Genomic DNA, 17945 nt, shown 5'->3' with positions numbered 1-17945 from the left:
CCTAAAATTTTTTTTTTTAAATATTTTAATGTAATATATTTAATAAAATTGTATTAAATATTTTTAATTAATATATTTTTAACAAATTTGCATTATAAAGTTGATATGGATACCTGAAAAATTAAATTAAAAATTAGTTAGAGCCCAATATCAAGTTTTGTGTCTCCATACCTTGATGCCCAGTTAATAATTTATTCTTCCCAAAGCTCTTCCTCCAACTCCAGGGAATCCAGCCCGATTATTTGAAATTCATTATCTGCGACTTCTTCTACATTATGGTCTACACATGCCCCTGTTGTTGGAAGCTCAATGTCAGGAGATTCCAAAAGAGCTATAACATCTCTTGGCAGCCTTTTTTTGTAATTTAGTCTTTGGCGTTCCTTTAGATTTATGGTTGAAAGCAGTGGGTCAGAGGAATCCAATGCTCTATTAAACACATCTGATATAGTATTCAGCCGACTGTTTTTTCTTGCATGGGAAAGCCTATCGCGTTTGTACAATTTATTGCGGGCCTCTGACGCATTTTCACCCAGAGCACCTAGAGGAAGTACGGAGGTTTCCATTATTTGGTGCCCATGTACTAATACTTTATGCACAGTCGGTGACATTGGATATCAATCATAAGTTTCAACATATAGGTATATATGTTTCATATTTTACTATTATTTTTTGCTCTCCGAAAGTATAGGTGTGGTCATCAAGGTTTTTTATTTGCTCGTCCAAATCCGTTTTTTCATTTTTTATAAGATCAGTTGTTTCCTTAATAAATTCCATTTTCAGGGGTCGGCAGAATCTGACCGATTGAGGAGATGGATTTAACCAAATAATTTGATTTTTGGAATCTATTAATTTTAAAGGAATTATTGTAGTTACAAACAGACTGATCCAATCCAACAGGCTGATCCGTGTGAAATCGCTGTTTATATATAATTTGACCTGTTGAGCCATCAAAACCGTAGCTGACCATTAATTTGCAATGCGTTGCTTGCGAATGAGTAATTACGTCTTTCTGCATTTCAAATATGCGGTCAACAGAATGATTCAATAAATTCTGAAGTGATACTTTAACTTTATATTCAGAATAAGTTATTAAATCTTGTTCTGGTCTGCATTTCAATTTTATTTTTGTAATTTCCGAATAAGGGGGATAAATATCGCATCCATGGAGCTTACTTATGGCTTTTAAGTTAATGTATTGTCGTTTTGTTAAATTGTTTTCAATTAAAAAGGCTAAAGCATTTTCAGGACTTATTACTGTCACCTCTTTCCGCTTGAATTGGTTCGTTATACCAGCTATATTATCTTTATTCAATGCTTTTTGCAGTAGAGGAGAAGTGTCGCCCGTTTTCAACTTTTTGGCCAATGTAGAAGTTGCATACAACAACAGTGGCATGCAATCTTCACTTTTATCGACCAGATCAGATGCCAATTTTCGCCTTAACCTTGGTCCTGCCTCAATGTATGTCAAGCGTTTGCGACCAGACTTGTCGCGTGGAATATCATCTTTAAAAAACTCAATTTTTAAAGATGATGCGAGCCATTGCGCATGCTTTTCTTTGAAACGGTCGAGCATTCTGTTGCATTTTGGCAAATTAGTGGTAATAAATCCAAAGAATACCCTGAGCTTATCTTTTATTATGTTTTGCTGGACATCACTTAATTCAGCCTCATCAATATTTTGTAAAACAAACTGCTGCACAGCAGCTTGTTGGCGGTTGTTGTCGCTCCAAACATCAAGCAACGTTGAATGTAAGAATGTCACTGCAACTGCAACATTGAGTATTGCCGTAAATCGGGCAAAAATGTTAACCACTATTTGATTGTTAACAGTTTGGTTAATAACATTCAGCTTTAATATTGCATCGACCGGCCTAGACGCACAAGTTACACTCCACAGAAACACAGATACATTTGTTAGCAGCGACCTAAAAACATACCAACAACAGATTGTACGATTGGACAACATAACACATGTACTAAGAATTTAGTGCCTATAATTAATATTACATACCTTGACGATTAAATTCCATATCTAAGCTTTTTTGTTTAATTTACAATTTGAAGATAAAACTCACAGAAAAAATCATAAACTTTCGCGCCAAATTCTTTTTTTAGAGTGGCCAGATCATAGTCTTTAAATATGGACGAATAACAAAATACCAGCGAAGTCTAAAATTTTTTAAAAATATGTTTAGGTATATTTAAAGTATTCTAATTCAAAAAAAAGTCAATTTAATAATACCGAACCCAAAAAAAAAGTAAAAATGCCGCACTTTGCGACTTTTACCCATATTGCACTGTCCATACTTTAAATGCGTTTCACAAATATTGAAATAAACGCCTAGTTTGCATTTCAACAATTCTTCCCGCAATTTTCTTTTCTTCAAACACGTTGGTGCCTTTGCAATATTTGCAATATTTACACTATTTATGTGCTTGTTGCAAAAAGTCATTTTACACAAGGATTAAAAAAAATTCACCCGCAGACAGCCTTTGCACGATGATATTTAGAAATATCGTAAAAACTATCGATATATCGAGTTTTTTGATATTTTTAATGTTCAGCTAAATTTGAATAAAGGTTTCCTGTTGCTGTAAAATTGGATCTTTGATAGGCCTACGAATATACCACGCCGCTCAATAAGTTGCGGCTTAAGAGGAAAAAAAAAATTTTTTTTCTGAAAATTTAGTTTTATTCATCAATATAGTTTCCATCTACGGCTATACACTCAGCCCAGCGTTTCTTCAACCTTACGATGCCATTTTTGTAGAAGGATGAACTTTTGCCCTTAAATTGTAGGCCTTAGTATCAGCAATCACCTCATCATTTGGTCGATATCTCTTGCCTTGGAGGTGCTTTTTAAGATCCGAAAAAAACAATCTGGAGAGTAAGGTGTGTGCGGCAGTAGTTCGAACTTCAATTCGCTCAATTTCAGCATTGTTGCTTCTGGCTCGGTGCATTATCCTGATGAAACAACGGTTTCTTTGCCATATGTGGACGTTTTTTCTTGATATCTTGCTCCAGTCGATCCAGCAGCTTTATATAATATTCGCTGTTGATTGTTTTACCTTTCTCCAGTCTATAAACAAAATCCCATATGCATCCAAAACCTTACCCGCCGATATTTGTGTTTTGGGACGCTTTGAACGGCTTTTATCGGCTACCACCCAAAGCAAAATTATTAAGGAAATGGTATAAAGCACAGTCCATAGTGTTTAATTTTAATTAATATAATGATACATAACGTATTTTAAAATGTATTAATTATTAATTCATGGAATTTTTAAGTACAAATTTAATTATTAATTAGAAAACAAATCTGTATTAATGATATTAGAAAAACTCATTCGGTTACATGCTGGTGTGTCATACGACTACGGGAACACACTTTATGGCAGATGAAACCGAACTACCAGGGGTTAATAAGCAACTTAATGTCACCTTTGCTAGCATGGGCATAGTTGACATTTGTGATTTGTCTTTTAACTACAAAATGGCATTCTAAAGAAAAGCTGCATTTCCTTTCTTTCGGAACTGTGGACTCGGAGTTCTATGGTACTTTTGTGCAGATCTAGAAAACATTCCTGTACTCTTAATGCAACCATGTTCTGTTCTCCGCAATCCATTTCTCCTTCGGATATTTCTGTTGGTTTATTTTCAACCATCTGCTTAATAATTTCATCGGTGACATACATCGTGAAGAGGCATACATTTTCGAAATACATTTTTTTAAAACGAGGATCAATCGTAGTAGCTTTCATCAGTGTGTTATTCTGCAGCAAATTTTAATTCTGTCTAAAACTCCTTTGCCGAACTCATTTTCACAATTTATCTTTCTTCACTTTCTGGCTTAAGAATAACCAAACATAAATCGGAAATATTATCTAAAAAATATCAATATCGCCTATTTTTGCCCAAAAAATTTCGCGATGATAATATTTTTTAAAAAGAAAAATATCGATATTTTTATATATTTCCGACATCCCCATTTTGAATACTATTTTTTTTTTTGGTCAGGTTCTTTTAATTTGGAAGTTAGTAATGATATTTTACAACTTTCTGCAGTATGCGTACAAAAGTAAATACACGCCCCATACGCTCTTATTGTGGCGTCGGCGAAGCCATGTACCTCTATCGGTGATGTAGACTCTGTGAACAAATATCGTGCCACTTTTATGCTTTGCAATTCAAATTTGAATTTAATTGCTGCCACGATGTATCCATACTCAATGGTATGGATTCGTCCCACTCCAACTTTTGAAGCCAGAGCTCTTTGCTTCTATAATTAAGGGACTCTTGGCCAAGCGGATCGAATAACCGCGATGTCACCGATGTCCGTTTTGTCTCTTTAAGACCCATAAATAAATCGTCGATCCGGAACTGGAACACGTCTTCATTTGGCAACCAAATAACTCCTAGGGTCTTGGTTGCGGAGAACCCAGGAGCATTCGAAACCCCCTTCGCAAGTTCGAAACCTGCTCCTAGCAGTATCTGCGACACTTTAGACTTAAATGTCTTCAGGTCCTCGACGCATGCGGCACCAGTCAATATATCGTCAACTTAGAAATCTTGCCTGATAACCTCAGCTGCCATGGGGTGCGAGAATTTCGCAGTCTCGCTCAGCTGGACATACACCGTATGGCCAAAATTGGCGCTGGCGCAGTGCCATATGTTACAGTATTTAATAATAATAATTTCAACGAGTCTGATGGGTCTTTTCTCCATGAGCTGATAGTTTATATCTGCCTCGTGCACAATAACTTGGCGGTGCATCTTTTTGATGTCGGCCGTTAATGCGTATTTATGCAATCGAAAACGAAGCAGAGTCGAAAACAGCTCTTCTTCAATGGTCGGCCCGACCATAAGAATGTCATTCAACGCCTTATGTGTCGAAGTGCGACACGAAGCATCAAATACGACCCTCAGCTTTGTCGAAGTGCTTTGGGGCCGTAATACACATTGGTGCGGAATAACATAGTGTGGTGTACTGGGAAGGATGTGACTCACTTCGGACATGTGGCCCATCTCTACATATTCTTCCATAAATTCCAAGTACATTCGCTTTAATTCGGGATCTCGAGTTAAGCGTTTTTCAAGCAACAAAAACCGCCGTTTAGCAACTTCAAATGAGCACCCAAGCTGGTGCGAATCTGATTTGAACGGCAGTCTTACTTTGAAATGACCAGACGGCAATCTTCTCACATTATTTGTGAAATGATCTTCACAACTTTGTTGTTCAGCGGAAAGGACTTTGGAGGGAGAGCGCACATCTTCGACAGTCCAAAACTTCAGCAAAGTCTTGTCAATCGAGCTCAAACTTTCTTCCTGATAGCTCAGATTGACAGTCATCTTCTGGTGAGATTTTTCACCAGGAGTGTACCGCCCCGAGGCAATCCACCCAAGGCTTGTCTTTTGGAGGATTGGACACTCTGGACCTTGCTTGATTAGGCCAACACACAATAGGTCAAAGAATGTTTCAGCGCCGATAAGATCAATTTTCTGCGGTTTGAAGAAATAGGGATCCGCTAGCTGAATATTGTCAGGTATCTTCCAGCCACTGACATTTACAGTGTGATCTGGCTGATAACCTGAGATCGATTTGAGGATCCATAAATCGATAGCGTATTCATTGCAGCCAACTCGCGACTTCACCACAGTGTGTATCTTTTTCTTAATTTGCGAATTGGATTCACCAATGCCAAGCAAGCTGATGCACGAGTCTTCTCTACGCAAATGCAGCCGCTGAGCTAGTTCCTCAGTCACAAAATTAATTTGTGACCCAGAGTTCAGCAAAGCTCGGGCTAAGACGAAATCGCCTGAATTCGTCTTTATTTTGATGACTGCTGTGGACAGGATCACTTTATCCGACATGGTCGCATGCATCGCATGCGAAGTGGATGGACGATCAGGCTCAACAGCGGAGAGACTCGGGGTGGTAACGCTCTACTATTTGTAGTCGCAGAATATATGTGCAGCAACGTATGATGTGAACGGCTGCACACACGACACTTTTTTGCCTTACATTTGGCGACAGTGTGACCCTTCCGAAGACAATTTATGCATAATGCAGTTGTTTTCGCGTAGTCGAATCTCTGTTTAACTGCCAAGGCAGCAAACATCGAGCAACTCACGATGGAATGATCTTCGGAATTGCAATATTCGCATATTTGGGTCTTTTGATCAATCTTATCTTTGAGCGTCGTACACGAAAACGAGCTTTTATTAAGCTGTTTAGTGGAAACGGCTTGACTATCGGACTTTCTCGAATTCTCAGCTGACAAGTGCTGATATCGACGATTAAGCACAGTTTCACACTCACTCCATAATGGAATTTTCGTGTAATCTAGCTGCTCATCCCACTTCTTCTTTGTCATTGCATCAACTTTGTGCATGACCAGGTGAATAAGGATTGCATTTGCAATCTTCTTATCATCACCTATCGACAACAAAGATCCGTATATCGCAGAGACAGTGTCAATCAAGTTTCGCAACGCTAAAGCGGAGGGCTGCGAAATCTTTGGCAAATTGAAAAGAGCAGTAATATTTTCATTAAATATCAGACAATCATTGTCATATACTCTTTTCAAACTCGCCATTGCTTTCTCATAGTTGTCCTCGGTGACTTGAAACGCTCTCACCGTTCCACCAGAGAGACAAGAAATGAGATGATTGAATTTCTCAATGCGCGGAATTGAATGGTCATTGTCAACAAGAGTCTCAAACAAACTTATGAAATTTTTAAATTCGGAATACTTTCCGCTGAATTTTGGCAACGACAGTTTAGGTAGACGGGTGCGAGGAGCGGCAATCGGCTGAATCAATATATTGGCGGATGAAATATCGGTCAACGATTTCATCATCGCCTTCAGCCTTGCCTTTGCAGAAATGCAAATCTCTTCTAACTCGCACCGGTATTCGTCATATTCGTCAAATCAATTCTGCTTTGATATTTGAGAGCATTTTCAATATGCGACGACAACATCTCAAGCCTGCACTCTAGCTCTGTCAAATCTCGACCGATAGTGTCATTGAGAATTTGATCATTAATTCTGCTAATGCTCTTCACGCAAATAGCAAGTTTCTTTCTAGAGCCTTCAAGAAATTCTTTCGAATTCATTTTTTATTTAGGTTATTAAAGGAGACGACAAAAAAAATATAAAAATAAAATACAAAATAAATCTTGTTGCTCCCAACAACAAAAAACACAAGAAAATTAAAAAAAATAAAATTTATTTTTTTTTTGAATTATTATTTTGAATAATTTTTTTTTTTACTTAATTTTTTTTTTTAATTATTATTATTATTTTTAAATTGTCCTCGCAACCACTAAGCTATCCCGGACAATAATAGGGGAGTACACAATTCAAGGGAGCATATCGCACTGATATGCTCAACCAACGAATGTAGGGGAGCGAGTTCTAAACGCTGCAAAGCGCGCGACAACGAAAAGTGCAAGCAAGAACACAGACTACAGAGCGCAATGCACTGTGCAGATGGTGACTTGCTAACGTATGTATGTATGTGTGTATGTGCGCTGTTTCTAAGCGCGCGAAACGAAAACGAAAATGCAAGCAACAACAACACGGAGCCGAAATGCACCGGTGCAGTGTTGGCTTGCGGGTATATATGTATGTATATACGTATGTGCGCTTAGCAACAGCACACAACTTACAGCGGCTACGAATCTGGTGACAAAGGGGGCGACGAAAGCGAAAATTGCAACGAACTAAGAGAAGAAGTTCGATGCAATGGAAAAAATTTCCCCTAGTCACTTTCACTTAGAAACAAAAAACAAATGTTCTGCCTAAGCGGTTCACTTTTTTAATTTAAAATATAAAATTTAAATGCAAATGCTCTACTATTACGTATGTGCGTCACCAGAATTTTGCAACTTGGCAACCAATTCAGTTGTTTACTTTTAATTTTTCGCACAGTACCTGGAATTGGCGATCTTTAATGATCCCAGCCACATTCCTCTGTGTGTTCTGCAGGTGCAGGGTATCCTCCAGCGATGATGCCAAAAAATCCATCGATGACAAACACAAGGAGAATCACAGCACTGGCACAAAGTCAATTGTTTGTTTATATTTATTATATTAGCGACCGGCGCGAATTTGTTTTGTTTTGTTTTCTGTTTTCTATTTTATATCAAACACTCGCGTTCATCAACAATTAGAGTCCATCCGGGGCGCGTCATCATTCTCTCCGTTTTCGTCGTCTTACAACAACAATTAGGTCCACCCGGGGGCGCCATGAAAAATCACAAGAGTTTTTATGATATTAAATTCCGCTTTATTCGCGAGCACAAAGAATTTACCTAATTGTTGTTGTAAGACGACGAAAACGAAAACGGAGAGAATGATGACGCGCTGATTAGTTCTTCATTTCAACTGTCTTTATAATTCTATGCTAAGTTACATTAAGCCTAACTTAACTAGAGCGGCGAAGCGAGGCGAATTCGCTCAGAGAGCAGCAAACGAAAGCTTTATTGCGCTCTCGCTTCGCCCTAATTCTAACAACTTCATTTGGTACTTCATGCTCTTAACTAATATTAATCAAATGCGCCAACACCAACTTTCGCCCCCCGCAAATCAAAAAATCGAATAACAAACGTAATTTTAAATCTAGAGTTGCGAATTTTCGTGTTTCAATAACTGCTGTAGTAGTTGTGATTCCTCAAAATTTGGTTGCGATCACATAAAAATTGTCAAAGTTATTAAAGAAATACTTTTGTATGGGCAAAAACGCCTACTTACTAGGGGTCTTAGTTGCTTTGGCTGACAATCTGGTATATTGTGCCGTCTATGGTATATTTTGAATGCGGTACTATATCGATATACCACATATTCCGTTTGGTATATTTTTTAGTATTTTGGGTATTTTTTTTTTTTTAAATACCGAAATATTTAGCTTTTATTCAAAATGGGTATTTAATTTTCTTACTTGTTTTCAACATGAATAGCACTCAACTTACAAAAATCAGCTCGTATGATTTTACTCATGCGCGCATCAAGCGGTACTTTTTTCACACTGATGAAATGTGCGAAGAAGAAGGTGAAACACAATACAATGAAAATGATTTCACAACAAAGCGTTTATTTTCATGATTTAATTTTATTTTAAAACAAATAAAGAATATTTTATTACCTAATACTGTTTTACATACGAAAATTAAGAAATTATATTAAAAGATCGGAAAAAAGAATCAATTCTCAAAAGCTTTACAATACGAATTTAAAAATATTAGGCTGTCGATAGATATTTGGTTGAAGTCGGTTCCTCTTTTCAGTAATCACGTTCCCAACCAAAGAAAATCCGCGCTCTTGAGCAGCACTACTTGCCGGCATTGATCGCACTTTAAGTGCGAATTTGGAGAGTCTGGGATATGTCTGTTCTTTATCTTTCCACCTTGTTAAAACATCAAAGTCATCTCCTATATCAACCATTTCTTTACAGTAGTTTTCCAGCTCATCTACAGGTGTTTTGAAGCTATTTAGTGTGGACTTTTTAATTAGGTTGGGGAAAAAAAGAAGCAGTTTGTCTACTTGTGTACTTGTGGAAAAAGTTGAGCTTTAAAATGAAAATACTGTATAATCGCAGTTTGATGTGCTTGGGCTAATTTGAGCAGAACTTGTTAATGGAACGTCCAAGTACTGAATTTGTGAAATACAACATTTTTTTATTGCTTCTTGATCGTTAGCGCAGGTGGAAACATAAAATAAGCAGCTTTATGCCACACACAAATACATATTAGGAATCCAAATTCCATTAACATTATTGCGAATTTTCGCTTTTAATGTTATTAAGGCTGCATTTGTTCAATGGACGGTGTAACAAAACACAGGGATGGACAACTGTTTAACAGAATTGAAGCTGTTTCCGTGGGGGCGCTGAAAAGTTCCAAGGTTTTTCCTTTCCGGTTTTTTTTCTAATAATATATTTGTATATTTGCAAACTTTCGGGTTGGGGGGTGTTTTATAACCGAAGTAAGAGAGACGTGGTTTAGAACTAATCTTAGAAAAAATGCCGACAACATTTTGTCGATTTGTTGCGCCGAGCCGCGCTCAGCGGTGGTGAGTTGTGGGAGAGAGAAGCTGAGAGCACTGGAGCTTGAGTGCATTCTTATGCGTGAGCGCATTGCTAGTGAGCGAAAAGCTTTGAGTGCTTTTCGGTCAGCGGAGCGGAGCTGTGCCACTCACTTAGCAATGCGCTCGCATCAACATTCTCCCCCCCCCCTTGCAATATTGGGATTGCAAAAGACCAGTCAGTAGCACGTGCCTGACAGAATCCAGCCCAGGGTGGAGTTCTGCGCCATAGGCAGTCCGCCTTGGCTGGGGAGGATACCCGGGAGCACTGCGTCCGGGTACACATCAGTCCCCAAGACTGCCGAGACCGATGCCGAGTGGAACCATTCCTTGTCAGCCTTGTCAGCGATGTTGCTGAAAAAAACTGGGCCGGCTGGTGTGACAGTCCTGGTGGGCGTCGTTGTTTGGAGCTGCGGATCCGTTTTGAAGACGACCTCCCGGCTCATTAGTGACGTCTTGGAGCGCACCGTTGCCGTGCAAACTTCTTCTGCGCTCACGCGAGTGATTGAGAGGCCCATGGCCACTGCCATCGACTCGCTGATGCGGTTTATTGGACAGCACGAATCCATGAGCATTCGCGCTTCGAAGGCCGTCTTCCCCGTGTCTAGCCAGACCGCCGCGGTGGGGAGAATGCTCACTCCCTTGCACTGTTGTAGTGCCGTCAATGTCATGGCGAGGCTAGGCACGGGCCTGGTGTGTGGGGCAGTGGGCCGGTTCCGACACTCCAATTCAGTATCGAGCCCAATGACTGGTGAAGGCCACTGCGCTGGTGAGTGCGTCAGCCATTCAGGCCCCTGCCACCAAAGGCGACTGGCCAAAAGCTCTTGCGGCGAGACAAGGCGACTCGCCAGATTGGCTGGATTGTGTTCGGAACGAACATATTGCCAAGTTCCATTCACCGAGTGAATCTTAGCCACTTGGTTAGCCACGAAAGTGGTCCACTTGCAGGGCTGCTTATCCAGCCACGCCAGAACTATAGTGGAATCTGTCCACTGGTACGTCTCAGCGTCGGGTGTGGGAAAGTGTGGTAGGAGGGCGGAGGATAACTCTGCCAACAGAAGAGCTCCGCACAGGTCAAAACGAGGTGGAGAGACCGTCTAGATAGGTGCAACTCTAGTCTTAGCCGCTAGGAGGGTCACAAAGGCTTGTCCGGCCGTTTCCACTCGTGCATAAAGAGCGGCTCCATACGAGCTCTCAGAGGCGTCGCAAAAACCGTGGAATTGGATTTTTGCGCCGGGAGTGTACTTGGTCCATCTGAGAATGCGGATGTCCTTGAAGGACGAATAATTTTGCAAAAAAATGGTCCACTGCTCTGTGAGATCCACCGGTAAGCAGTCGTCCCAGCCGATTTCTTGCTTCCAGATTTCCTGCATGAAAATCCTGGCCCAAATGACCACGGGAGCAAGCCAACCCGCTGGGTCGAACAACTTGGCGATCTGCGACAGCACTTTTCTCTTGGTGAAAGATGGTTTGGACACCATCTCGGCGGTGACGAAAAAGAACTCGTCGGACGTGGCCCGCCATCGAATACCTAGCGTCTTTGCGACACTAGCTTCGTCGATCTCGAGGAAGTCTGCACAGAGCAAGTGTTCCTTAGGGATTCCTTTCAGCACATCTTTCGAGTTCGAGGTCCACTTACGCAAAGGGAACCCAGCACTCTCGAGCGCTGTTCGAAGCTCATCTATAGCAGACACCGCAGCCTGCTTAGTGTGAGCTCCTGCTAGGACGTCATCAACGTACATGTAATTGGCGATGATGTCACTAGCTAGGGGGTACCGGTCGCGAACATCACTCGCAAGTTGATGCAGAACGCGGATAGCTAGGTACGGAGCACAGTTCACTCCAAAGGTTACTGTGTTGAGTTCAAAGTCGCATAACTTCTCGTCTCGAGTACGGAAGAGCAACCTTTGAAACCGAGTGTGTTTGGAAACCACAAGGATTTGCCGATACATCTTGGTGATGTCGGCGTTGAAAACGAATTAGAAAAACCTCCATTTCAGGATTTTAATGGTTAGGTCAGATTGGATGATTGGCCCAGTGTGGAGGATGTCGTTCAGACTCTTCCCGTTAGAAGTCGGGCTGGAGGCGTTGAATTCAACGCGAAGCTTTGTGGTGGTGCTGTCGGGCTTGAGAACAGCGTGATGCGGCAAATAATAGTTGCCGGAACTGGATGGGGGGACTTGAGTCATATGACCCAAATCCAAATACTCTTGAATAACGGAGTCATATTGTTCCTTCAGAGAGTCGTTTCTCTTTAAACGGCTCTCGTTTTTCAGGAACTGACCGAGAGCGGTAGCCCTCGAGTGACCCAGGTCAACGTGACCAGGATCGCGGAATGGGAGCGTGACCATGTAGCGACCAGTTGAGGTTCGCACGGTCGTGGCGTTGAAATTAACCTTACAGAAAAGGTCAGACTCTTTCGCTGGCGGAGTCCGCTCGACGGACAGTCGAGCCGAAAAGGACGAAATGGACTTTGAAGTGGATCCCGACACAGGGCCAGTGAGGATCCAACCGAAAATGGTCTCTTGACCGAGAAGGGTCCCACAAATGTTAGGGTGAGAGCCGCCGAGCAGAATTGACGGGAGGATATCAGCGCCTAGTAGCACATCAATCTGCGAACTCTCAAAGAACTTGGGGTCTGCCAACTGGATGCTTGGCAGATTTTCGAGGAGTGTTTGTGGGACTGTACATGAGGGCAGATTCCCCGCTAACTGGGGGAGGACGTACGCCAACGCCTCAATCTGCAAATCGGGTCCGACCGGGGAGCCAATTAAGAATTGGCAATACTTTCGGGGCTGGGCTGCCACAGCTTGAGTCAGCCCAGAGACGCGGGCTTGCACGGATGTATACGGCATCTTCAAGCGCTTGAACAATTTCTCTGAAAGGAAGGTGGCTTCTGATCCGGAGTCGACCAGAGCCCGAGCTGTATAGCGGACGCCGAGATGGCATACGTGAATGACAGCTGTGCTCAGCAGAACACCTTGTGTGTTAACTGCCATGAATGATTGGACGTTAGCTGACTGGGAGGAAGTAGACTGTATTGGAGATGGAATGAGGGTTGTGACTGTCGGCGCCGGGTTCACTCGATGCAAGAGTGTATGACGACGACCCTTGCAAGTAAAGCAGCTGTGCGCACTTGTGCACTCGGCCAGGATATGGCCTCGTGCGAAACAATTTAGACACAGCTTCTGTTGTTTTATATAGTTGACCCTATCGTTGATACCCATCTGAAGGAAACGAAGGCACAAGCGAATCGGATGATTCTCCCGGGAACACAATTTGCAGGACTGGGTTTTCGAAGTCACCTGACTCTCAAAAGAGTTGACCTGCTTGGCGACGGGGGCCTCCTTGCGTGAGGCCCGTGAAACCGTCGGAGCGCTCGTGCTGGGTGGCACTTCCGCTATCGCTTCTAGGGTGCTATATCGTTCTAGAAGGAAAGCGTTCATGTCAACCCACGTTGGAATGTCGCTCTTATTTTGTATCGACTGTTCCCAAAGAGAAAGGGTCAACTTGGGGAGCCTCGAAGAACACAAGAAAACCAGGATGCAATCCCAATTCTCCGTGTTGATTTTGGAGTGCTCTAAGGCCGTCAGGCACCCTTGAATGGTGCTCTCTGAATGGCTGCACCCGACTCTTGCCCAATGGCGGGTAAATTGAACAGGATCCTCAGCTCACGAGCAACCGTTTGTTCTGGAAACGCTCAGTCAAGCTGGACCACGCCGACTGAAACCCTTCATTGGTCAAAGGAGATTTTGACACAATGGTATGGGCTTTACCGCTGGACTTGGAGTTGAGATGGAAAAGTTTCTCAACTTCCGACAGTCTCGGGTTTCTGATATAAATAGCCGTGAATAAGTCCCGGAAGGTGGGCCAGGGAGTGTAATCGCCTCCGAAAACTTTGGTGTCGCAGGTAAGCGACACCCTGTGGACATGAACTGCACGGCTGGCGGTTGTACGGGTGTATGGGGAGTCAGTGCCTGGGATGCATCAGCTATCTGCTCACTTAACTGAGCAGAACACTGCTCGTAGAGAAGATAGCAGTTATCATACTTTGCCTGAATAGTAGGCAACTCGTCTGCTACTCCTTCTCGACCTTTTCCCACAAGGCACGCACCTGGTCCCTTCGGACCTGGCACGTGTTCAGGGAAGGGCTGTCTGTAGAAGGCTTGTTGACTCGCGCCGCAAAGTGACTGATACGATCAGTCGCGGCGATGAACTTGGTCAATGCTGAATCTAATACATTGAGTGCCATTTTTCTTTGCGAACCAGTAACAATTGGCAGCCGAGGAATTGGGACGGAAGCAACCTTGGTCTTAGGATCAGACGGAGGTTTCGTGACGAGGATCAGAGGCTTGGTACCGGAAGTGGGCGAAACACTAGCTGACCGTGCGGGGACCTCCCTTTTCGTGTGAACCGGCGATGTGCTGGAGGCACGAAGAGCCGACTCCTTGGATCTAGGCAAAGGGGGGCTAATCGAAGTTCTAGCGGCGCTAGTAGAAGGCACGGACAATTTAGCTTTAGTCGGGTTTGCCCGATGACATGCTACGCCCGGAAGATATGAAAGTAACTGGGTGCTTTTACAGTCCGACACGGACACGGACTGTATACTATATTCTTTTGAAAATCAAAAATATACCAAAAAATACCAAATGGAACTTGGTTTTTTCTAGCAGGAAAACGACCCAGATGGTAGAAACGAGACGGAAAGAACGTAGCAACTAGTAAATAAAATATGCTAAATAATGCTGAGGTATTTTACACCCAAATGGGTACGGACTGCGGACACATACGACGATAGCGAAGGGACGGGGCGGGGGAAATTCTCGCGATAATCAAAACAAATGTTCGTCAAAAAATGCAAGAACAAAAAAGAGTGCACAGAAAAAATACCAAAAAAACAATATGCTGGAAAAAACCAAAAAGTAGGTAAAATGTGCTGGATGGAAAAACAATAAATAAATTATCACAATAAAAATTATTTATATTATAATGATGGAAGTATAATCGTGTGTATATGAGTGTACATGCGATTTTCGCGGCATACAAACGTACAACGGACAAGAATTAAAGCAAAACGAAATGCTGGTACACACAGCTTAAATTTAAGTTATTTAATTTAAATGTTTATATATGTATGGAATATACAATAATATTTGCACTTTCGTATCTCTCTTAATATTGCCACTTATCACTGCTATGCACTTGCACTTGCACTCAAAAAAAACACACATGCATACATACGTACGCGATTGCCGGAAAAAACAGATATAATAATTTATTATATATATAGGATAAAAAACATAGAAAAGGTCGTCCGAAGAAAAAAACAAAAAAAAGAAGGCAATTTGGCAAAAGATATTGGAAACTTTTGCGCAATATGGCTGAACTCAAGGGGCGGACGACCGTGGAAGAAGGAATAGGAAAGAAGGAAAATACTTGTGGTACTTATCTGCGGAGTATGCTGGAATACCGATGAGAAATTATCCGGCTCGAAGGACCAAATGTTTCAGTAGGGGCGCTGAAAAGTTTCAAGGTTTTTCCTTTCCGCAGTTTTTTTTTCTAATAATATATTTGTATATTTGCAAACTGTCGGGTTGTTAGACGCACAAATTGGGGGGTGTTTTTTAACCAATGTAAGGGAGACGTGGTTTAGAACTAGTCTTAGAAAAAATGCCGACGGCATTTCATCGATCTGTTGGTGGTGAGTTGTGGGAGAGAGAAGCTGAGAGCACTGGAGCTTGAGTGCATTCTTACGCGTGAGCGAAAAGCTTTGAGTGCTTTTCGGTCGGCGGAGCGGAGGTGTGCCACTCACTAAGCAATGCGCTCGCATCAACAGAAGCTTTTTAAAAATTATTTCAAAATTGCTACATATGTATGTAGGTCTACCAATTTTTACTAACTCAGCAACTTCTATCGGTTCCTTAAACGAATTCTTCAAAACGTTGGCAAGCAAAAGACTGCTGCAGTTTAAACTAATATGGTTCTGCAAAGCTTTAACGATATTTGAGATTCGATCGGTAACGTACTTCAGTTGGTCCAAATTATATATGATAATTTCCAAAATCATAAACGCTTAATTTATAGCATTTTATTAGCTCTTCCATTGGTGCAAAGATTAATGTTGGGTATTTTTTCATTTAGAAGATAATTGCAGAAGTCAAGGCTTAAGAGGTCAACCAATTTAAACTCCAATTTCAATGAATCCAGAGGCAATATTTTAATGCAACTAATTTTAAACTTTTGTGCATTGATGCCTCTTTAAATAGGGTTGTAATTTTTTTTATTTTAATTCAATTTGAAGTAAATCCGCACGGGAAATCACGCACGGGTCATTTTTTACCGCCACTATTTTTATGTTATTGTCATTGCTGTTGTTGGGAAATATTTAAGAACCCATCGAAAACTTTTTTTTTAATTAACAAAAATAGTGAATTTATTTATTTTTACAAAAGTGGAAACTTAATAAATATGTTAATAAATTGTTGTGTTTTCTGGTCTCTAATCATTAATATAAAACTCTTTAATTGAGTTAACTAAGCTCTCTTGTAGGGTCTTCTCGAATTTAATTTTCCAATATTGTTTTTGGGGAATTTCTTTAAATTTGTTTAACCAAATTTCAAGTACTCTTATTTTCTTTTCTAAGTCTCTTGGCAGAGCATTCTCAACTTTTTTTTACAGCTTTCCCCAAGGTTTGTTTGCATTTGTAAGGATCACTTTTCTTTTTTTGTAGCATATCCTTTTTCTGCATCTCTCTTTTCTGCAAGCCTTTGTCGATATTGGCTCTTACGTATGCGCACAACCTCCCTTCTGTTGTCCACTACTTCATTACTTCCATTCGTCGCTGATTTGCTGTTTAGCCTAGTGTTCCGCATTCTTTCCTAGTTTTTTAATTTATAGTTTTCCCATTTTATTGGGTCTTCCTTCAACTTATCTCTCCACCGTTTACAAATTTCTCTTCTTTTTTGGCAACTCGTTACACTCATCTACATTTAAATAATTTAAAATTTTATATAGTTTAAAAAAATATACAAAATTTATTTATATCATTATGTTGTGTACTTACGGTCGCGCACGGGACAAACTTTAAATGATTACCAAAAATACAAATATATTTTTTTATCCAAAATTTTTTTTATTTATTTACTGCCCTGTTTGCAAAAAAAATCGAGCAAATGACTTGGATCTACTGATAAGAAATGTTGTTTTTCGGTCGCGCACAGGTCATTAAAATAAGCGATAGGGCAAAACAAAATGTTTACCGTTATTAGTGATTGCATGTTACTTTTTGCGTTCTCTTCCGTTTCTTGCAATCTCCAAGTGATTTTAGAAAGCAAAAAACAAAACATGTTGCATTTACATATGTATTTTAGAAGTTGTTATCAAAACAAAATATGCCCTACTTAGCATTCGAATATTTTGAAATCTGTAAATGATAAATGCAAAATTCTTTCAAGTTTATTAAACTTGAATATTTCTTTATGTAACCATGAAAAAAAAAAAATTTTGGCCGCGGTGGACCTTTCTGTGGAAATGCCCATATGCCGAATTCAGCAAACAAAGTGTTCAATTTATTTAAAACGTTTGTAGTAGTTGAATGCTCGAAGTCCATTGACTTAAAACCTAAAATTATATCTATCAATTCAAATTCTTTTTGGTAGTACAAGGCGACACCAAGAAAGTTGCGATGGACGTAACTGTCCGACCACAAGTCAACTGTGGTTGCTTTACCACTATGCGCCACTTCGGTTATCTCATCTTTAATAATGCTTTTTTTTTCATCCGCCAACTTTTGCATAGCTCAAGTCACCGTTGATGCATCAGACATCAAGATCAACTCCTTCCTTATAACTTCAGCCAAT

General features: G+C 40.8%; 1 protein-coding gene and 1 pseudogene across 1 annotated transcript; both read right to left on the bottom strand.

Annotated features, from left to right (window-relative positions):
* Window positions 1-4561: 4561 nt before the first annotated feature.
* Window positions 4562-5872, bottom strand: LOC133835489 (uncharacterized). The gene has a single exon (XM_062265445.1). It carries the CDS (start codon window positions 5870-5872, stop codon window positions 4562-4564), a length of 1311 nt encoding a protein of 436 aa, XP_062121429.1.
* A 10712-nt stretch (window positions 5873-16584) lies between these two features.
* LOC133835479 (uncharacterized) lies at window positions 16585-17182 on the bottom strand (annotated as a pseudogene).
* Window positions 17183-17945: the final 763 nt, after the last annotated feature.

This window comes from Drosophila sulfurigaster, chromosome 2R, assembly GCF_023558435.1.
Source record: "Drosophila sulfurigaster albostrigata strain 15112-1811.04 chromosome 2R, ASM2355843v2, whole genome shotgun sequence".
NCBI classification, from domain to species: Eukaryota; Metazoa; Arthropoda; class Insecta; order Diptera; family Drosophilidae; genus Drosophila; species Drosophila sulfurigaster.
This window is presented reverse-complemented; position numbering and strand designations above follow the sequence as displayed.

Coding starts and splice junctions, on each gene's coding strand:
- LOC133835489 (XM_062265445.1), bottom strand. CDS start 5,872: ATGTCGGATAAAGTGATCCTGTCCACAGCAGTCATCAAAATAAAGACG.